This window comes from Myiozetetes cayanensis, unplaced genomic scaffold (genome assembly GCF_022539395.1).
Source record: "Myiozetetes cayanensis isolate MyiCay16 unplaced genomic scaffold, myiCay2020 scf21, whole genome shotgun sequence".
Taxonomy (NCBI): Eukaryota; Metazoa; Chordata; class Aves; order Passeriformes; family Tyrannidae; genus Myiozetetes; species Myiozetetes cayanensis.
In genome coordinates, this window is record NW_026087423.1 from 7,260,556 (window position 1) to 7,283,187 (window position 22,632).

Sequence of the window (22,632 nt, forward strand, 5' to 3'; positions counted from 1 at the left end):
GGTTGGGTTTTTTTACATAAGTGAAGGTTGTGTGGTGAATGAGGATTTCTCAGTTTAACTGCAGTTTCAGCTCAACCAAAGCACCACCAAAACCATCTTCACCAGCTCTGCTGTTGCCCTGACCCTCCTCTCATCATTCTGAGCTAAAGGCTTTGCCAATCTGCCCAGAGAAAAGGTGTTTTCAGACCAGAGTTAACGTCACTGATCTGCATTCTTTGCAGTTCTCCTGAGTTGTGACTCAAAGTACAGCTAAAGAAGCCTTTTGGCTTCTGTCTTAATCCTTCCTGACCAGTCAGAGCTCTCAGAGATGGACATTTTACCTGTGGGATTGCAGCTTTTGGTTTAAACACGTCCCTGTGAGCATCTCTGCTCAGTGGAAAGTTACAGCAACATTGTGGATTTTATTTAGCTATAGTTGAATAGTTTTAAGCTATAAAAAAAGAGCCTAAAAGATGCAAGCAAACTCTCAAATCACAGCAGCCCTGTGGCATCAGAGATTCCAGGGGAGATGTGAGGGCTGGTCTCATCCTGCAGGCTCCTTTCTGCTCCCAGCCAAGGCAGGGCCCAGGAACAGGAACTGGTTCTCATCAAGACTTTACCTGGGTTGACACCTGGGATGAGAAAAAGGAGTCATTAAGTTAGGGATAGCTGACCAGTGCCCTGAGGGTATTACAGCTCCCTGGAATTCTTCCTTGGAGCTCTCAGCTCCTTGCATGGCCTGCTTGGGTGACAAGAAGTGCCCTCCCCTCCATCCCCCAACCGACTCCAGGCATAACTTGGTTGAGGGAGGCAATAAGAGGTGGAAAATGTCACCTGAGACCTCATTTTGCAGGTGCTTGTTGAATTTGGGTCAGGTTAAATTCCCTAACTGACCAAGCCATGGGTGAGCCTTGCTCCTCCATCCCTGTGCCAGCTCGAGGGCAAGCAGCAGTTGCAATTCCTGCACAATTCATGGAGCTGCAGCTCCCAGCACAGCCAGAACCAGCTGTTGTGCATCACCTCACGCAGGCAAACACTGGTGAGCAGTGACTCCTGCACCTCTGCTCTGAGAGGACTCAGCTCCTCCTGAACTGCCACAAAGGGCACTGGGCTGTGCTCTCTGCAGGTGTAGGGTGTCACAGGAGGAAGCACAAGGTGTATTCCCATGCTCAGATGAGGCCTTACCACTGTTAGTTGTCCATTCTTGTCCTTGAAGACCTGAGGCTCCATCCCCACAGTGAACACCATCGTCCCCTCCTTCCCAGAGCCGATGCGGAACCGGAGGCTGCAAGGACAGAACCCCAGGAGTGCTCTCCCCACAATAGGCTTTACTCTAAGCCCCCTTTATTTCAGTTCCTTGGCAAATCTCCTTAGATGAGAGATCAGAGCACCAGCTTAGGTGAATTTCCTAAACAATTGCATTATCCCCCCCCAGGCTGATGGGTTTGATGAATGGAACGTCCCTGCCTGGCCCAGGCTTTGAATGTTCCTGGTGCAATTAAGCACTAGAAGTTAAGCAGATCTGAGCTGGAGAAAACCACTGAACACACCAAATCTAATTACAGCTGAAAGGCAAAAGCCAGGGAGAAAAGCTGGAGCAGAAGTGCAGGTTTCACCTGCCAGCTCCAATTCACAGGGAGATCAGAGACACAGACCATCCACCTGCCCTCAGCTCGGGGCCGTGGCTGGAAGGATCCTGAGCTCTGCAATCACATCGTGGGCCTCCTCCATTCCTTTGGGAGAGGAGCATTTATCCTGAGGTGACCCCCAGCTTTCCAGCTGGCTTTCCTCAGACCTGGGGTTAATGGGATCCACTGGGAAACCACTGAATTCACAACCTCACACTCAGGACACAGCAGCAGGAACCTGACAAAGTGGTTTTAAAGTGCAATTACCTATAAATAAATTTGGGGTTTAAGCAGCTGGGGCATGGGCAGCTCTCAGAGCAGAGCAGCACACCCAGCAAGGTGCACCCACCATGGAAACAAGCCTCATTAGCCTGGGAAAAAGGTTGGAATGATTTTTAATATATTTTCCCTCAGTGCATCCTATCCTCTCTCTCCTGTGCCTGTGGAAGCCATGGAATGCTGCTGCATTAGACCTGACCAGCTTCGGGCACTGTCTGCTGGGTGAGGGCAATAGTCTTGACCTGAGTAGTCCAGACCTGAAAGGTTTTGAAGCAGGTTTTTCCACAGAATACAGCCTGCCCAGTGGTGCCCATCCATCTTCCCTCCTCACCTTCCCTTCACAACCTTAACGACGCTTTGCTTGTTGGCCAACATGCAGAGCTTCGTCACCGTCTCGAAGACGTGCTCACACTGCAGGATCACATCGCCCTGCAGAGGAGAAGAGAGGGGTAAAGTCACAAAGTCACCTGGCACCACCCCAGAATGTGACCACAGAGCAACGGGGCACTAAGAGAGACTCCTCTGGAATGCCAGAGCAGCGACTGCCTGGAAGAAGTGACTGAATTGAACATCCTTTCCAGGGATTATTTAGGATTTAGAGCAACTCTGGCTCTAAAAAAAAGACAAGAGCATGTGCAGATATGGGAATGGAGCTGGGGAACGGTCTGGAGCACAAATCTGATGAGGAGGAATTAATAAGCATCAGTAATTGTGTAATCATAGTATTTTATAGGATGATATTGGAAGCATCAGCCACAAGACCTTATTTCTAACCACCAGCTCACAGGGGCTACATCACAATTTTCTACCTTCTGTTTGTTGTCCTCTGGAACATGAATGACCACGATCCCATCACTCAGGTTACTGGTGGAGATCCCTTCAAAAGAAATCCAAAATCAGAGGAAAACCCACCAAACCCAGCTCCAGAGGGCAAAGAACTGTGTTCTCTCAGTTACAAAATTCTACTTTCAAGGCTGAAACCCAAACCCTTTGTCCATGCCCCAGGAAAAGTTGTTGCCAGGTAGATCATTGCTCCAAATATCTTTGCAAGACTAAGTTTCAGGAGCTCATCCTTCCCCCCAGGGTCTCTGACAGGACATGAAGCCCCACAACGACTCACAGAATCATCACAGAGTCATGGAATGGTTTGGGTTGGAAGGGACCTTAAAGCCCATCCCGTTCCACCCCCTGCCCTGGGGCAGGAACACCTTCCACTAGCCCAGGTTGCTCCAAGCCCCATCCAACCTGGCCTTGGACAAAGGGCTCCCAGAGTTACCTTTCAACGTGGCGTAGTCGATCTTCTGCTTGACCTTGGCCACCTCCACCACGTAGGCCGAGCTCTGGGTCAGCACCAGGAGCCTCTCCCGAGCCTTGAACCCGTTCCTGTCATATTTTATCACGGGGGTCACATACTGAAAACAACGAGTTGGAATCAGCACTTTCACTGCTGCAGGGCCTGGGCCAGGCAGTTGAGTTTTCCTGGCTGGAAGCAGCTCCGTGAGGAGCAGCTCTGCCCGTGGAGCTGCAGGCCCAGCTCTCAGCAGCTCCTGCCGAGCTCTGCTCACAGGCATCTGGATTCTTTACACTGGGAAATCCAGGTGGAAGAATCCTGCTCTGAGCAAGATGGGGTCCCCTGTGCCCTCTGTGCCAGAACCATGGGAAGTGCACAGACACCCTGGCTCTGCTCCTGCCCTGTACAGCCCAACAGGATGAGAAGTGGAATCTTAAATAACTTACTTAGGTGCATTTTGAGGCCTGCCTCCAATTTAAAAGAAAGGAAATAGTGGCTCCACTGCTATTCATCAGGCCCTGTGTGACCAACCAGCTCCCAGGACTCCAGTGAAGCCAATTCTAAGGGTTCTGTCCTTCCCTTACCTTGATGTTCTCCCCTTGGATGAGCTGCAGCACTTTGGGGTTTATGTCATTCACTTCTGAGGAGCAAACCAGAGAGAGAAACTGAGTGTAGATGACAGATCTACAGCCACAGACAGTTACCACTGCCCCAGTCAACACCAGAGAGCTGCACTGTCTTCATCCCAATTGTCTTTGTCCCCTTGGCACAATCCCTTCCAAAATGAGGGTGGTCACTTCCAGCCACCCCTAAACCCATTCTGATGACTCTCCTGCCTGACAATTAATTCACACTGGGAGTTTCTGCCTGTTCTTGAGTCTGCTCTTGGTTCAGCCCCTGATCCACCCCAGCCCACAGGGAATTCTGCTTGGGTTTCAGGCTCTCTGTCCCACAGGGATCCCAGTAACCCCAGTGTGGGAACCAGTCTGGCAGACTGATCTCTGAGTAGGTGTCATTAGACATGACAGAGGAAGGGAACTCCAACACAGCAGGTGATGCTGCCTCTGCCAGGTGGGAATTTCTCTTGGAAATGAGTCTGTTTGGTCCAACAGACCTTCCCTGAGCAGGAAGGAGCCTGTGGCCGAGGCCCCAGGGGTTGCTGTGCACTCACTCAGCCGGGTGTCCAGGAAGGGCTGGTTGATGCTCTGGACATATCCCTCCTTCTTCCCTTGGAAAACAGCACTGGTCACCACCTTCTGCTGCAACTGAGGTGGGGAAGAACAGCCTTTACCCTCAGAGATCCTCCATCAAGAACATCAGCAGGTGTGATGTGAACACTGTTACTGCCCACCTGACTATGGAATCATGGAATTGTGCTGCATTTCTTCCAACAGCTTTAGGCTATTCCTGTATTACACCAAATAAAGGGGCAGCAGGGACAATCCAACAGATTTTTTCTGATTTATGGATCTTTTCTAATTACATGGATTGCAGTTTTAATGCCATAAGACAAAGCCCCACATGTCTGGAGGAGAACTGCTCCATACATTGCAAGAGACACCAGAAGGAATCCCTGACTTCAGGGTGCCATGTGATTGCTCTTATCCCCGAGTGGGTGAGAGCAGCAGCAGCAGGAGGTGCAGCCTGTGTTCCAGATGATCCACAGGGAGCAGGGGGTCACTCAGGCACAGTGTGTTTGAACTCAGGTGTTGGGTTACCTGTGCTTTCCTCTCGGCAGTGACCCCCCGGCAGTATTTCCTCACCAGGTTCCTCATGCAGATTTTCTGGAGCAGCTCGGATGTCTACATTAAAAAAAGTTAAAATAAAACAGTTGGGAAGTTGTGAAAACACATCTGTCTGTGCCACGAACCTAAAAGCTTGTGGGAATAATTTTGTCTTTACAGGGCTCGTGAGTTTGCTTTTCTGTGTATTTTTCCTTTCTGTTGTTTAAAACAACACAGAGCTCCCTGCTTTCCTTGGAAACACAAAGGCCGGGGCCATTCCTCTCACTCCCATCCAGACACAGCAGATTTCAGGCTCTTCCAAAGGGGACAAGCCAGCAGATCCCTGCTCTTCTCCCACACGAGGAGTGCACGCACATGACCACGGAACAGAAGCACCTTCACCTCTCCCAAAGCCTCCAGCAGCCCTCACCTCTTCCAGGATGGAGGGAGGTTGGAGCCAGCTCTTGTCCAAGACGTTTTTTGGAAGGTGGTCTCGGAGCTTCATCAGGTACTTGTACTGGGTAAGCCTCACAAAATCCCTGTTCTCTGGGCAAAGGGGCTTCTTCCGATTGATGAAGCCAGTTATGAACCTACAGAAAACACCAAACCAGAACTGAACGTGACCCCGAGAAATCCATGGAATGAGGTGAGGGACAGAGGAGAGGACACACATCAGGTTAACAGATCGTTGATGCTAACTGAGGTACTGCAGTGGCAATCTTAAGCCTTATAATGTCTTAAATATGAACTTTCTTTTCCCAAGTTCTGTCAGGCAGAACACAGTGCTTTGGAGTCTGAAAGGAAGATCAGCTCTACTTTGGGAGCTGAGTTTAAGGGAGTGGAGAGGGAGGATGTCAGGGAATGGAGGGTTGTGCAAAGGATTAGGAAGCAGTTGTTGCCTGTGAGGGTGCTGAGGCCCTGGCACAGGCTGCCCAGAGAAGCTACCCCATCCCTGGGAATGTCCAAGGCCAGGTTGGACAGGGCTTGGAGCAACCTGGTCTAGTGGAAGGTGTCCCTGTCCATGGCAGGGGGTGGGACTGGATGAGCTTTAACTCCCTTCCAGCCCAAACTGTCCTGGGATTCTATGGTTTGGAAATACAAAACAGCAGAGCCACAGAAATTTGTACCAGTCAGAGAATTCCTGAAGAGGTGCCAGGCATTTCAGACCAACCCCTGGCACTTGTCCTCCTACCTACAACCACAGCTTGGAAATGGCTGGGAAGGAGCTGGTTTTGACTCCCTGCACTGTCAGTACTCTGGGCTCGTTGTCCAGAGACCATCTCCACGCTGGGACCCCCTCCCACAGCCCTCCCCAGGACCCCCCCCAATAGTGATAGTTACTTCCTGATTGTCTGAACTGCCCACGTCCTCTTCTTGGCCTCCTTCCGTGCCAGCGCTCCTCGCCAACACGCCTCCAGCTTGATGGCTGCAAGAACAACCAGGTATCAGGGGGCCTGTGCCAAGCTGTCCTCTAATCCACACAGCAGAAGCTAGAACTGGTTCTCTTGGAGCTCTAAAGATCAGCTGATTGGAACAGCAAGAAGTTTAGGACGTTTTCTTCTCCATCATAAGTGGCTGATCCAGTTTCACCTGCACTGGGGAGCTCAGCCCCAAGGCAGTGCCAGACCTGGTCACTGCTCAGCCTCCCGCTGTCCCTGCACACAGCCCATCTCAGAAAGCTGCCCTTTGAGCCTGCAGATTTTAGATCAGCCTGCCTGATGTGGTAAAAGGGTGGGGTTTTTTCCCCTCAGCAGCTGATGATCAATCCTGGGTACCTCAGAATATCCCCATGTGTGCAGCAGAAGGTGCTGCTGCTGCTCAGAGCTGCTCCCACAGCTGGTGCCTGGCTGAGGCCAAGAGCAGCCTGTGGTGTGAGGAGCCAAACACAACAAAAGGGGTCTCTGTAATTACTCTGTGAATCCTCTTTGTACAGCTGACACCTGCATCTCACCTGACACCCACAGCCCTGTGGGGAAGCCACAAGTGTCACCCACAGCACCATGGATTTGTGACCTCCCAAAGCTACAGCTCCAGTGGAAAGCCCAGTCCTGAGAGAATCCTCCACTCCAGAGCCCATACCTGCTTTCCTCTTCTTCTGGTATGCTCTTTTCCCAAGGAATCCTTTGTATTTGGCCTGCAGTCTTGAAACTGGAAAAAGAGGCAGGGACATCACTTGTACCTCCAGGACAAGAGACTGAGGAGCTGAGATCCCACACTCCACCAGCACAGGAGGGGCTGCACAACCACCAGGGAACAGAGGAGCCACAACACCAATAGGCCCAGGAGTGGCCTGTGTAGGTACTGTGTCCTTTGTTCATGCTTTTCAAAGAGGTGCAGACAGGTGCCACCAGGATGAGACAGGTGAGATACCAATTCCAAGGGAAAAGTACTTGGTGCATCTAGGCATGGACTCATAGGACTGAGGAGCCCTGAAGGAGCCACAGATCCAGGACTCAAGCCACAGAGCCAGTGATTTCTCCCCACCCTGGAGAAAGATTCCTGAGTTTTCCGTGGATTCTGCAGAGCTATGCAGACCAGGGGGCTCAGCTCTCATCACGGTGCACAGAACCCCAAAGTGGATTGGGTTGGAAGGGACCTGAAAGCCCATCTTGTCCCAGCCCCTGCCATGGGCAGGGACACCTTCCACCAGCCCAGGTTGCTCTAAGCCCAGTCCAACCTGGCATCTCCTACATCAACCTGGAGCCCAGAAAATGGTTCACCAGGCCCTGCTGCTTAGTCTGTGTCAGAGGAAGGGAACTAGAACCTTACTCAGCAGTTGTTTCCTGTACTCAAAGGCATCTTCTGTAGCAAACAGAGTCTTTGGGAAACGAATGAATATTTTGGTTCTGAAAAAGAGACCAGGAACAGGTTGTTATTCATGATGGGCCCTTGTTTTAGCTGCCTCAACCAGGTTCAGGGTCCTCAAACCAGCTGTGATGGCACCCAAGCCTAAAGGTGCCCTGGGCTGCCCAAGCAAGCAGGAGACCTGGAGCTGAGGCAAAGCAGCCCATCTGCCCTAACCCAGAGATGGAAGAAATGAGGCTGAAGTTTCCATGGAAACAGGTAAAAATAAACAAGAAATGGATGCATCTGGGGGCTTTATCTGTCTCCTTGCTTGTGTCAGAGACAGGACAGAAGATCCAACAGCAAACACTGAGAGCAGAGATCACAGCCAGAGCAAGGACATTTACCTTCCTAACTTGTACTCCTCAGGCTTGTAACCTATGTGCTTGATGAGCCTCTCCACACCCTCAGCTGCTGTCCCATGCCAGTTGGGCCAGGTAGCTGGACAGAGGCATTTATACCTGAAAGGGTCAGCAAGACATTAACACAAATTGCATGAAATTTGAGAAACCCCTTCCTGAAATCTCCCCCCCTCGCCCCCTCAAATTCCCACTGCTTTATTTGAGAGAGACGATGCCAAAGCAGGTGAAAACAGATCCAGACAAAACACGTGCAAAGGTTATTTTTGATGAAGAGGAGTGTCTGCTGACACCTTTCACCACTGGGAGTGGACATTTAACCACATCTTGCTCAAAAGCCCCCATGGGAGGGCAGGGTTCCCTGGGAAAGCTCACCTCTGCAGGAAGAGCTCGTACTTGCGCCGGTACGCGAAGCCGGCCCGTCGCACCCGCAGATGCTCCATCAGGCCCAGGTACTTCACCTGGTGTCGGATCAGGAAATCATCAAACTTCCCTGCAGCAAGGACACACATTCACTGGCAAGTTCTGCCTGTGGAAGCTCCCCCACTTGTCCATGTGTTGGGAGAAAACGGGGAGGAATCAAATCCCCAGCGATCCAAGGCGACGACTTTGCTGCAGCTTAACTAAGCTATTTACGTATACATACATATAAAAACACACACACACGTACACAGGCACATACACAGGCTGCACCTTGCTGCAAACAAGTCTCTCAGTTCATTCCTTGACCTTCTCAGTGTCTCCAGCCTTACCAGGCTCCTTGTTCTCGTTGGGTTTAATGCAGCGGACGTAAGAAGGCTCCTTGGACATCAGAATTTCTATCAGACTCGTCAGGCTGTTTTTGAACTGGGTTGCAACCTAAGATAGCATCGAAAGAACTTTCTTAGCCCTGGAACTCATCACTGCAGGAACTGAGATAACTCACTCCCTGCATCCAGCTTAAAGCTGGAAGTGAAAGCTGTCATGCTTATATATATATATACACACACATAAACACTGGCTGCTGCCTCAGCAGCATCACTGTTCAGCTGCCAGGAAGTTTGCAGGGGTGGAACAGCAGCAAAAACATCCACCAAGTTCAGAAATCCCAGAATCACTAGGATTGGAAGGGACCTCTGGAGCTCATCCAGCCCAGGTAGGGTCACCTGGAGAAGGTGACACAGGAACTTGCCCATGTGAGTTTGGAATGTCTCCAGAGAGGAGATTCCACCACCCTCCCTGGGCAGCTGTTCCAGTGCTCTGCCATCTCCATGGAAAGAAATTTTCCCTCATGTTGAGGAGGAACTTCTCATGTTTTAGTTTATGGCCATAAGGACTAAGGGCAGGATCAGTGGTTAAACCAAGTTTTGGGGAGTTGAGTTTACATTCAAAGTTAAGACTAAAGGAAAACTCACAGTCTCTGGTCTCCTCCTGTTGTCCAGCTCTGACAGGAGAAAACAATCTCTAATGATGGCATTCTTGGAGTTGCACAGAACCTGAAACAGGAGGAATTTTAAAAAGTTGCCTTATTGAGCAGCACTTCTATTCTCCTGTGAGCAGCACAGCCCTGAGGACACACACATAGGTGCCTCAAGGTCACTTCTAAAGGGAAAAGTATGTTCTTTTTTGCTGCAGGGATTAAACACATCTTCTGCAAAGCATTTCTGCTCCAAGCAGTTAACAAGAAAACAGCATTCCTTGTTTGTCCTTACCTCCTTCAGGTTTCTGTACAGCAGATCATTATTCTTCTCCAGAAATCCTGAAAAAAAAAAAATTTAAAAAAATTTCATTCTTTTGGAGGCCACAAACTTCGGCACAAAATCAGGACATTTCTGTCCTCAAAGTTCTCACTGCAGTCACGTGTGAGACGTTCAAATAACAGCGACTCAGAGGGCAGGTATTTGGGAATTCCTCTTCCCATCAAGTCATCAGCTCCCAGACCACCTGAAGAGCTCAGGCAACTCCCAGACTGGCCCTGCTCACTCACCAACAGCACAGTAAGTGACCTCTCCTGCGTAGTGGAGGAGCCGGAAATCCACCCAGTCGATGGATTTCCGCGTTTTCTGGTCCGCGAGTTTGCGACTGCAGGGGAAGAACAGCAAAACACCAAGAGAAAGGGCAACAAACTGCTTTGCTCAGCTTGGAGAGAGTCACAGCTGCAGGACAGCTGGAAATGTAGGGTTTGTGCCTTTTGATGGGGCTCTGACTGTAGAGTTACGGCCCAGAGTCAAACCATCATTCATCTCTGGTGGCAGCAGCTCCCATAAACTCAGAATAATTGTGACCTTCCTACTGACATTTGACAAGGATCACCCTTTCCAGAAATATTAAGATTTCTTCCCATAACATTCATTTAAATACATTCTTATTGCTTATGTGGGGGGAAAAGATTAGAAACTCCCTCAACTTCAAAGCAAACCCGGGGCAAAGCATTGCTCAACATATTTTGCCCTGGAGTAAGGACCCAAATACAAAGGAGGAATCCAAATGTTCAGGAATAGCAGGAAAATTTTAGAAAGCAAGGATTTCTTGGAGGGAAAAAAAAAATACCAAGAAAAAAAAAGAGCAACTTCACAGTTGAAGTTTCAGCTTTGTAAGCAGTCAGTAACTGCAGAGCTGGGTGTCACAACAGCACATTAGTCTATCAAAGCTCCTTCCAAGAGCATCGCCAAGTACAGATCCTGTTTAAGTAGCTCCAGCACTGCTATTTAAAGCTTTAATCAGGCAGAACAGCATTAAGGCACATTGTGGTGACAAGGAAGTTGGCTCCAAATTTTCCACTTGGCTGTGGCGAAGTTCAGAGCTGTAGGAACAGTGACAGCTCAGCAGCGGGACTCGGAATTGATGCCTTGTCAGAGCCTTCAGCAGCTCCTGCTGGGAACCAGCCCAGCGCCAACGCACTCATCTGCCACCAAAATGGGCTCCAAACCCTCTGCAAATAGAGTATCAACCAAAATGTCACTCAGCTCGGGGATAGGAGCAGGAGCATTTTCTCTCCTCTTCATACTCAAATCTCACACGTGGTAAAATGAATGTAAATATTTATACACCCCTCTGGCACTGGGCTCCTTGTCACAACATCCTCAGCTTTCCCTGGAGTCAGTGGGGCCAAAGCCACCTGTGGCCAGAGTCATATAACCTTCCTGGGCTAAAATCATGGGCTGAGCCCATGAGTCCCTAATTTTAGTGTGGAATGAAACCAGTTCACAGATCAGCATCACACCAGTAAAGAGATAGGACACCCCCACACACCTCCCAGTGCCCTGGGTCAGATTCTGCCAGTGCAGCACATTTCAGTGTCAGACACTGGATGGGCTGCTTGATCTGCTCTGGTACAAAGCAAACATTGTTCCCTCCCCAGCACTGTCATGGATTTGAGATGGGGAGAGGCTGGGATAGGATACAGAGGTAAATGCATACGTCACGAAGTGGGGATGATCTCCTACTTTCTCTTCCAGCTTTTCCAAGAAGCTCAGGTCAGTCGCCTCCCCAGGCCGTAAGCATTCCTCATCCTGGAAGAGCAGACACTGGATCAGGGCTGCCCTGATCACCTGCTCCCTCCTCCACAAAATATAACTGTGTTACACAGAGCCTGAGACCGGTTGGTGGAGAAGTAAAGCACCCACCCCCTTCAAGCCCCACAGCTCTCTACCCATCAGATCCTCTGCCTTCAACTTCTGGGTGTTTGTTTACAGGGTCAGTGTGTTTACATGCTGAATGATGCAGATCCATGCCATAATCAGAGGAAAATATGTGATTATAGGTCATTAGAGCAGGGCACAGGCCAGCATTTTAATTTAGCACAAACTCTGTTCTTACCAGAATGGAGATTATTCCTTTGTGCTTCTGCTCAACCAAGTCACAGATGATTTTGTTGTTAAAATATGGGATTGGCTCCCACTGGAAGATGAAAAAAGGAAGAACAGCTTTAGATGAAGACCTTTTCTTTGCAATTTTAAAGTACTTTGGAACTTAGATCCCACTAAAGATCAGTGTTGTGAATCAGGAGCCTTGTACTCCACAGGAATGTTTTCCACCTTCCCATATCTTGCACTGCTGGAGATCCTCATTCTCCAGGGACATTGTCACTGCTCAACACCTGAGTTTTGGGGAAGGCCTTGCTTCTTTCTTAAATGATGTAAATTAAGTCTTGGCTAAATTACACTTCAAAAGGGGATTCAGAATGAGACCCGTGGCAATCTCACACTTCCCGTGGGAACAATAACAAACTGAAAAAAGCAGGATGCCTTTCACATTGCTGATCAAAAGCATTCAGTGTAATGGCAGTTCAAAGAGAAAAGGAGGGGGAAATATAATTTACCTCTATCCCTTCCAGTTCATATTCCTCCTGCTCTGCTTTCAGGGTCATCTCAATCAGCAGCTGCTGGAGCTTCTCATTGCAGTAATTAATGCAGAACTGCTCAAAGCTTCAGGGGGTTTAAATGAGCATCAGGTTTTGTGTATTTCATGGGCAGTTCAGCTTCTCCCACCATCACCTGCTGTTCTCAAGCCAAACCACCCACTTCCACACAGACCAAACCCACACATCCCTTCCACACAGCAGTACCAACAGCTCAAAGCCAGGCCTGCAGCCCAAGCTAAAACTTTCAGTGGGGTTCAGCAAACCCCCTGCACCCAGATTTTACAGTCCCCCATGTCTTGCCTTGCAGGGGGAAGAGCACACTCCAGAAGTCAGGCAGGACTTCAGCACATGCCCCAGGTCACCCCAGGTCACCCCAAGCCTCAGGAACAGCCCTTACCTGTTTGTGTCCAGCACTTCAAAGCCATAGATATCCAGCAGGCCAATAACTGTTTTCAGAGTTGAATCCTGTGAAAGACACCACAGCTCTGCAATTGCTCCTTCCCTGCATGTTCCTTCTTTCACCTGGATTTTAAACTTTCTCTTTGAGAGTTACATCCCAACAGAGAAGCCACTTTAAAGCAGGACCCCAGGCAAGAAACCAACCTTGTTGGCCAGAGAGCCGTTGATTTTGTTGACGAGCCAAGTGAAAGTCCGTCCGTAAATCGCCTTGGCTACAGCGTCCCGGGCATAGAACGCCAGATCCACATTCAGCGGGCTCAGGACCTGGAAATAAAGATATGCCAGAGCTGCCAAACACCACAGATAATCACAGCAAACTTCTGCCAAGCCAGTGCACACCTGTGGCTTGGAGAACCACCCCCACTAGTGTGCACCACAGCAGAGCTGGGCTGCAGCTCCTCCTGTACATACCCATGGCAGGGCGTGGAACTGGATGATCTTTAAGGTCCCTTCCAACCCAAACCGTTCTGGGCTTCTATGATTCCACCTACAGCTTTATTTCCCACCACTGTTCCTCCAGTCACCACATGCCAGCGGGACTGGGACACTACGTTTTGGGGAATACTAACTTAGACAAGTGGGGGAGCTATTCTGACTTCCTCTTAGTTTTATTTTATTAAAATGAAAATACAAAATGCTCAAAGAGCAGTTTTTACCAGTGTTCACTTCCAGTTTCCCAGGAAGCACTAAGGACTGGAAAAAGGGAAACTGTTTGGCTCTAACACAGGGCTGCCCACAAGTCCCTGTTCCCATGTTTTTAACAGTTTCTTGTTCAGCCAGAAACCCTAATATTGGTGATATATTTAATTTAGTGTCTCAGCTAGAAGAAGGGGATGTGGAGGAGGAGTGGGACAGCCAGAGTGACCTGTTTGTACTGTAACACTGAGAACAGAGCTCTTTGTCCACCCTACCCCCCCTCAGAGTTTGGGGTCTCCCAATGTCTAGGGTTGCACAGAACCACTCGGTACCTCTTCGGATCTGGCCTCGATCTTGCGGTTGGTGAGAGCTTCCTGCAGGATGGACAGGTGAGCACCCAGGAGCTGCAGGAAAGGGAATATTTGCACTTGGAGCACAGCCAGCAGGACACTTTAAACAGGCAGCACAGTCTGACCAGTGGGGCACAAACCCCAGTGCCTTCCCAGCCACCCTCATCTTTGAGCAACAGCCATTAAGGAAGTTCGAGGGAGTTGAGCTACAGAGAAAAATCCAGACAGTTTACAACAAGAGCTGGGTATTTACACAGTTATGTATTTATATAGTTATCCTCCTGTTTTGGGGAACAAATGTTTTGCCCTTAAGAAAAAAAACACAGCAGGGTTAAGGTTTTCTTCATAGCACTGGCAGTTCTGGCACTGTCTCAGCAAAGGTACCTTTGAAATCCACTTGATCTGGGTGCCATCCCGGATGATGGCATGGCCATTGCTGTCCTCTTCAAACTGAATGTTCCCGAGGTGCAGGACACTGGCAACAATTCCAAAGAGGTGCTAAGAACAGGAGACAGACCATTAGAACACAGGTTTCCACGGCTTGGGAATGGTGCAACTCTTTCCCACACCTGCTGGTAACCAGAATATTGGCCAGGCTGAGGGAGGTGAGTCAGAGAACCTGCTCCAGGGGTGTGATGCCCCCACGGGCATCATGCTCCTCTCCCACCCACTCCCTCAGTCCCACGGAATTGCAGAATGGCCTGGGTTGGAAAGAACCTTGAGGATTTTCCAGTCCTACCCCTGCCATGGGCAGGGACACCTTCCACTATCCCAGGTTGCTCCAAGCCCCATCCAACCTGGCCTTGGGGACTTCTAGGGACAGGGCAGCCACAGCTTCTCTGGGCAACCTGTGCCAGGGCCTCAACATTCTCACAGGGAAGAGTTCCTTCCCAATCTCCCACCCAACCCTGCTTTCTGTCAGTGGGAAGCCATCCCCCCTTGTCCTGTCACCCATGCTCTTGTAAAAAGTCCCTCTCCATCTTTGTTGTTGGCTCCCTCCAGGTAGTAATGACCAAAATAATGTCCTATTCCACCTTTAACACCTCTCCCAAGCAAGGCTGCTTCCATCATTTCAGGAAAACACCAGTTCCCTCCTTAAATTCCCTTGTAACACACACACCTCGATATCTTTCTCAGTGAAGTCAATGATAGAAAAAGCTTTGCGGACTATTTTCCAGTCATTCTTGTCATTAATAGAAAACACTTTGGCACATCGACCCTACAGCAACAGAAAGATGGATTAGTACAATTCATTGGCAAAGCAACCTTATTATCAGCAAACAGATACTTCTGGGCAGACTGCTTTCATTTCCAGTTTCCTCAGCAAGTTATGTCAGTGCTATTAATCCTCAAAGTGGCTCTTTTGATCAGAATTTTCAGTTTATACTGAAAACCTCAAAATAAATCAAAGCACTGAGTGTTACCATAAACTGGTTAAGGCTTGTGCAGAGCCTGAGCTTGCAGCCATCCTCTGTTTTTTCAGGGTAAGAATATCTCCTGCCCAAGCTGCCTTTGCAACCCCTGTGATTCCTGGTGTGCCACAGAGGGAGCAGCTCCCACTGACCTGGATGAGATACGTGTACTTCTGGGGGTTGCGCTCCAGCCCGAGCCAGGACAGAAGATCCTTCTCTCCACCCTCCAACAACTGGTAGAAAATATGGAAATTCCTTTCCCCGTGGTTTTGGTGGACAACTCTGGATTTCTCAATTAGGTAGCTGAGGATGTGCCCTCCCACTGGTGCTCCCTGGCAGGACAGAGCAGTCAGATCAACACCAAAAATGCCAATAACATCCCTATGATGGCTGGTTTTTCACACCCAGGAATGAGCTGCTTCTCACCAGCTGGCTGGTTTTTTACACCCAGGAATGAGCAGGAAAAACCCGATTCTGCAGCCACTTGTCTGCCACCTTTTATTTGAGAGTGAGTATCCAGCAACATTACAAGGGTTTGCTGTCCAGCTAATTGTGCTTTACAACTCTCTCTCAGCTTTTCAGGGAGCACTGGCTGGATTGCCAGTGATGTAGGAAGCTTTCAGGATGGATAACTTGTGACCTTACCTGCAAAATGCAAGGCCTGTGAAAACAGGGTCGCAAATGTGCAGTGTAAGGATTAATAAATCCTGGGCTGCCTGGTCAGTGCCCAAGAGGTTCTCTGATCCAGCTTTTTTTTTTTTTTCCCCACAGTGCTCCCCTGGGTTTGTTCTCACCTTAAAATCAAACTGGATGTCCATGTATTTCCCAAACCTACTCGAGTTGTCATTGCGCAGAGTTTTTGCATTCCCAAAAGCCTGTGGATACACAGACAGGTAAAGTCACTTCTCACCTCACTGAGAACCTGACACAGGACCAGGTTCCAGTGACAAAGCTGAGTCCCACTGAATTCAGTGGGATTAAAGAATTACAAACTCACGTATTTCTGTAGCTTCAAGTGAAATTCAGCTAAACCAATTATTGCTTTACAGAACCTGTAACTGAAGCCCCAAGGGGCTGTTGCACTCCCAGGTTTCATCCATCCTCTGCTAGAAACCCCACATTTAGGTTTCCAAACATTAAATGGTATTAAATCCCAAGGATTCTTTCAGAGGTTGTACCACCAACAAGGCCAGTGTTGGCCATTCCTGGACCCAGGGGTGCAGACTTGGAGGAAGCCTTGACAGTGAGGCCACCAACACCAACCCTTGTGCATTTTGTCCCCTGATTTAGTTTCTTACCTCGAGAACAGGGTTGGAAAGGAGCAGCCTGTCCCGGACGATCTGCAGCTGCTCCGTGGTGGGACAGGTCACTGCGTAGTACTGCAGGATCTTCTTGGATGCCTCTGTCTTCCCAGCCCCACTCTCCCCAGAGATGAGGATGAAGTGGTTGTTGTACTCGCTGCACATCACCCGGTAGGCGTTGTCAGCTATGGCATATCTGGACATGGCACAGGAGGCATTTGGAGGGGAACATCCCTCAGGAATGGCACAGGAGACAGAGTATCAAAGGCTTGCCAGGGTATTACTCCTGTTCTAGCTTTGCAAGTGTTGGACAGGACCATAGAATCCCAGATGGTTTGGGTTGGAAGGGAACTTAGACATCATCCCTTCAGTGAAGAGTTGGACTTTATTATCCTTGTGGGTCATTCCCACCTCCAATCACAGAATACTCTGTGATTCTGTGATTTCATTCCAACCCCCTGCCATGGGCAGGGACACCTTCCACTGGGAAAACTGAGCTCGAAATGAATCTGAACTCAAGGTCTCATAGTAAAAACCAGACCTAGTGCCTGTGGACACACCCCCACGGTGCCACAGCGTTACAGAGAAATCCCAAATCAGTGACCCAAGCTGACATCCCAAGGGATTACTTACAGATGTGGTGGCAGTTCAAAGAAGTTCACCCCTCGGTAGAGCTGCATCTGAGTCACGGTGTAGATGTCCAGCTCCTTGTAAGGGTTCACAGACACGAGGAGGGTACCAATGTATGTCTGCAGGGGAGAGAGCACTCAGGTGGGAAACCTGCTCCAGCACCAGAATCACCCACTCTACTACAAACCTCCAGCAAGGCTTGTTGCTACATTCACAGGTTGTGCACAGCTCTTCCTCCTGGATCCGACCAGCAAGGCCCCCTTGGAGACATTTCACACAAGTCCACACCCCCAGCACTCACATAGATGAGGTTCTCCTGGTAGCGCTTCCGCAGGTTGTTGAGGAAAGCAGCCTCACTGGTGTGGGAGTCCAGGAGCACAAAGTCCTGCACCCCGACCTTGTCCCGGGCTATCAGAGCCCCCTCCATGTTCTCGTCGGTGTTGTCGTCCACTTCTTCCTTCTGCAACACAAAGGTGGGGGGGACACAGCGTTAGGAGGGAGCAGAGTTAGGAGAGACCTGAAGGGCCGGGTGAGTCCCTCCCCAGGGCCAAATCATCCTTGTGCAGGTAATGCCAAGAGATCCTCATTCCAGGATCCTTGTCCAACGATGGCAATTCCACACCACGAGAGCTTGCATTTCGACATCGTTGCAGTCAAGATGTCCGAGACTCACTGCTGGGGTCAGGGAGAAAGACCAGGGTTTCCAGGTCCCCTCACTGACACAACAGCAGGATGAGACAAACCCAGCCCGGGAGATGCTGTTGGGATCTGGACACTTCAATAACTCAGTCTGGACAGAGCCCTTGCGAGCACAAAGCTGAAGTAAACTGTGGAAGACACCCATCAAATCAATAGTTCTACACCACCTGCAGACAGAACTGCACAAGTGGAGAAACTCTGGGAAAAGCTTCATAGGACCTGACTTTTAGGGGAAAAACAATACCACTTAGCACAAGACTGTTATTCCCAGTGTCTCCAGGTCGAGTTCTGGTGCTGGCAGCAGAGGTCCCCACACGCCAGCATGAGCCCTGGCCACTGCGCTGATAAAACCAATCAAACAGCGGCTCAAGCACAGTTAAACCCTTCCCAGCACACCCCGTCCTTCCCAAAAGGCTGACAGATGCCAAAAAGGGTGTCACTGATCGAACCTGATTCTTTTGCACCCTCCATCTCTGATTCTTTATCGTGGAAGTTGACTTCACACTGGAAATCCTCCCTGCTGAGGATCAAGCTCGATTCCCAGGCTGTAAGAATAAACTGTGCTTTTTGTTTAATTAAATCAAACTGCTAATTTCATGCTGGCAAATAGAAAACAAGTTTTGGCTACACATTCGCCATGTATATGCCTACATTACACATTTTCTACAATAATAGTGTGCTCAAGTGGTGTTTTCTGAGTTTCTTTTTTGTTTGTATTTTAAAGACACCAGAATTAGACAGTTCAGAGAGAACTAACTAACTAATGCATTAAATGCTTCCCTGAGGACAGAAATGAAATCAAAGAGTTGGAGCAGCTTACCTTGCAGGGTTCCAGGCTTTGGGAATTAGGGGAGAGGATGCAGCCAAGCAGCCGGAGCAGCTCCGGAGGCTCAGGGCTGTGAGCACCAGCCCAGCACCTCTGCTGCTCTGCTCCTGCCCTTGGGGACATTGGCTTTGCACGTTTTGCTGCTCCACTGCTCCAGGAGATGCTGTGATTGTGTGTGAGGTTTCCAACAAGCACTAAAAGGATGGTGATGGCCTGTCTGTGCAGTGCCATCTCATGTTCTCCCTCCTCTTTTTTTGTTTAACTTTTATTTTTCTGAGGTAGAAGAATTTTCAAATTGTAAATAGGCACAGACTAAAATGTTTCTGCCAAGCTTTGGCAAACCCTGTCTCTGGAACAAGGCTTTTGGGATGAACCTGCACTGCACTGGGGAACACTAAGGACACCAAGGCTTGGGGGATTTAGGAGCAGGGTTGAAGAAACTGAAGAGCAAAGGACCCAGCCACACAATATTCTTTATAACTCAGGCAAGCTCAGAAGAATCAGTCCTTAAACAGGTATTTTAATGTTATTCTCAATTTACAGCCTGTTCTTTACATTCATCTGTTTATCTCACTGAGAGTGATCTGAGCTTTGAGATGTATATTCAGCAGTAACACTACCACATACTCCAGAGAGAGATCCCCTGAAAGCCTGTTATTTAAACCTTATCACAGTTTAAAAATAAATAAATCAGACCTGCACTAACTTCACACACGAGGAATTACATCTTTGCCTTTCATATCCTCTGGTTCCAGCTGCCTGTCCCCAGCCCTCCTCATTTTTCCAGCAATCTCCCCAGCATTCCTCATTTTTCCTGAGCCAGGCGACAGTGTGACTGTGATCACTTCTTTCTTCTGCCAGAAAGACACCCCCAGCTTTTCCTTTTAATATTAATATCCCTTTTTTCCCCTCTTCTGCACAGAACTTGTTGTATCTATTTGTTGTGCTTGTCCTTATCTCAGGCTCCATCAGTTTGAAATCAAAAATAAAGGATGATTTCACTTCTCAAACCAGTACTTGGACAGACTCCCACTACCCGTGTAGGGAGGGATGTGGAGGGGGGACAGGAAAAAGTATAGTAGTAATAACAACAGTAACAACAAAAATAATAGGATTTATCCTTCTTAGAAAGCTCTTGGGACAAGCTGCACAGGAAACTTCCCTTCTCTCCCAGCTGTGAATTAGGAAAGGATAAGCCTGAAACCACAGTGACCATCTCCCTGCTCAGGTTTCCCTAACCCAGTTCTCTCACGTGTATGTTAATTGGTAAGTGACACTGGTCCCCATCAGAATTCCTGAACTCTTTTACAGAGTTTTTTGTGCTCAGATTTTCTCAGTATTTTGCTGTTGCTGATATTTTTATCATCGCAGCACCACTTACTGCCATTTACATCCATTTCTGAAAGTTTACCACAATTTTCTGCCTGCCTGGTATCACCAGGAGTAGGATACCCCAGGACTCACCAGGGCACAGAACCCCAGCAAGACTCTGCTCTTTTTTAAGGATTATTTTCCTTTCCTCATCACTCAGGAGTCAGGAGATTTCTTTCTTGCCTCCTGAAATAGGAGCTCTATCAAAAAACCCTCTCCCTTGCTACAATGAAGGGTTTTGCTTTTCCCACAGGGATTTGTCCATCAACATAGAAACTACAAGGAACTATGTCAGATCCCAACACAAATTCCGTGCAGCTCTTGGGAAAGGTCTAAAATGAGATCAGACAGAACAGGCCAGTTTCTTTGACAAAGTTTGTACCAGTATGAAACAAGATCTGGCAAGGAACGGGTAGAAAACAACTTTAAAAAGAAGAACCAGAAGAAAGAAACTTTGCAAAATTATCACTTATCTTCACCAGAGGATCAAAACTTCATTTTTCAACAGGCTCTAAAGGGAACTGTTGATATTTCTTTGGTTTCATGCCATAGAACAGAAGAGATTAACGTAGAGGGGGAGAGCAGGAGCAGCTATGAGGCCACTGCTATTTTGGAAGCGCTAGAAAAGCCCAAACCCTGCAGGTAGAACGAGGTGAGAGCAGGAACAACCTCATCCCCTGTTCCTTTGGAGCAGCCTCATACCCCTCACCCACCCACCCACCCAGTCAGGCCCCACCTGCACCAAAATGCCATTCAACCCCCAGACCCAGGTTATTGGGGCCATGCACAAGGCCACCAATTCCCACCACAACAGCAGAAAATCTTCTCAAGGATCCTCCACACTCCCAACCAACCCAACCTGCCAGAACTGCTGGATTTCCCTCTTTCCCTGCCACCAGCACCCTACAGATGCAGAAGTGGTCTTACTTCACATCTGCCTCCTGCTTTACCTGCACCCTCCTGTCACCTCCTTGTCCAGCCCGGCTCCTTCCACAAAGAGTTAACGGGGCTGGAGTTGAGGCCCATTGACACCCAGGATCGTGTGTCGTGTTCTCTGCCCCTCCTTGGGCAGGGCTGCACATCCTCCTTCTGTCATGAATTATCCAACGTCCTGTCAGCGCCCGAGCCCGGGGAGTGCCGACAGCAGGCTCGGGGAGATCTTACATCTCATCTGAGGCTGAAGGTGGACCTTTCTGAGGGGCCACTGGAGCAAATCCAGCCGCAAAATTCATCCCACCACCCCGACCAGGCTCCTCAACCCCTTCCCGCAGCTCCTGCCTTGGTTCCCACTAGAGGTCACTGCAAAACCCGGTTTAATTTGCAGTTTCTGCAAATTATGCCTTTTTTTCCCCTTATGCATCAGTTTCTCCCCCGGAAAATAACTTCTCGGGTTGGACCACCACAGACTCCCAGACGGTGCCAGCTCTAAGACAACAGGAACGAGTATTTCCCTATGATATTCTCTGCATAAAGAGTTGCAACCAGAATGAAACCCTCCATTTGGGAAACCAGTGATCCCTGAGCAGGAGCAAACACCCTCTCTGTTCTGTTCACCGTCCTCCAGATGATGCTGCCAGGAATTAGGAGCTCTGTATTTAAGGAGCTTCACACCCAAGTCCCACCTCACTGAATGATGAAGGAGATCTCGTGAAGGGACTCGTAGCAAGATCAATAATGCGTATTTCCATAGAGAAGTGGGAAAACCACCTGTTTAACGGTTTATTTGGACCCACCTGTTTCTCAACAGAATCAATTTTTGGTATCAGAAAGACAATTCTTTCCACCAGGAGCACATTTGTGTTATGATCTCTGCGAAAAACTTCCCTTCCCCTCCCTCCAAAACTCCAAGCCTTGTCTCAGGCTGGACATGATGACCCTAGAGTCCAGTTCAAACTGTTTGTTCAGCTCTGTCTCCATCTGCCATCATAGAATCATGGAATATCCTGACTGGGAAGGGACCACAAGGATCACTGAATCCAACTCCTGGCCCTGCCCACCCCAAAAATCCCCCCCTGTCCCTGAGAGTGTTGTCCAAATGCTCCTGGAGCTCTGGCAGCCTTGGGGCTGTGACCATTCCCTGGGGAGCCTGTTCAGTGCCAACCACCCTCTGGGGGAAGAACCTTCTCCTGAGATCCAACCCGACCCTCCCCTGACACAGTCGTTCCCTCAGGTCCTGGCAATTTCTGCGACACCAAATATTTGTGACCTTTTCTGTGTGTGTGTCCTCTGTAGTTACAGCACCAAGAGAAAAGCAAATCAAACTGGTGCCACAGGAACATGATGCAGTAGGAGGGGAATTTTTGGGGTCATCTGCTTTAAAATAGACATGAGATATAAAATAGACACCAGATTTCAAATGGACAGAGAGCCTCAGGCTTGCTCAGGACAGATGAGCATGGAGCAGCTCTGCTAACACAGATTCCCTCGGGAATGTCGTAGTTCTGTTTTGGAAATATTCATTTACTTGGGAGCAGCAGCTCCCTGACCCAGCCCTACTCCCTT

The 22,632-nt window shown here is 49.1% G+C and overlaps 1 protein-coding gene across 1 annotated transcript; it reads right to left on the reverse strand.

Annotated features, from left to right (window-relative positions):
• Positions 1-133: 133 nt before the first annotated feature.
• On the reverse strand, positions 134-21,194 carry MYO1H (myosin IH). The gene is made up of 33 exons (XM_050318766.1): positions 21,081-21,194; positions 17,536-17,694; positions 17,238-17,353; positions 16,602-16,800; positions 16,098-16,178; positions 15,456-15,635; positions 15,012-15,110; positions 14,276-14,389; positions 13,874-13,945; positions 13,050-13,169; positions 12,844-12,911; positions 12,405-12,510; positions 11,903-11,983; positions 11,504-11,595; positions 10,071-10,165; positions 9,796-9,842; positions 9,499-9,579; positions 8,857-8,962; positions 8,480-8,597; positions 8,093-8,206; positions 7,671-7,747; positions 6,981-7,049; positions 6,243-6,327; positions 5,332-5,491; positions 4,896-4,979; positions 4,349-4,442; positions 3,762-3,817; positions 3,163-3,298; positions 2,696-2,763; positions 2,218-2,315; positions 1,165-1,264; positions 600-611; positions 134-160 (listed from the first exon to the last, which is right to left on the reverse strand). The coding sequence occupies exons 2-33, from the start codon at positions 17,659-17,661 to the stop codon at positions 134-136; spliced, it is 3,081 nt and encodes a 1,026-aa protein (XP_050174723.1). The 5' UTR covers positions 17,662-17,694; positions 21,081-21,194.
• Between the last annotated feature and the right edge of the window lie 1,438 nt (positions 21,195-22,632).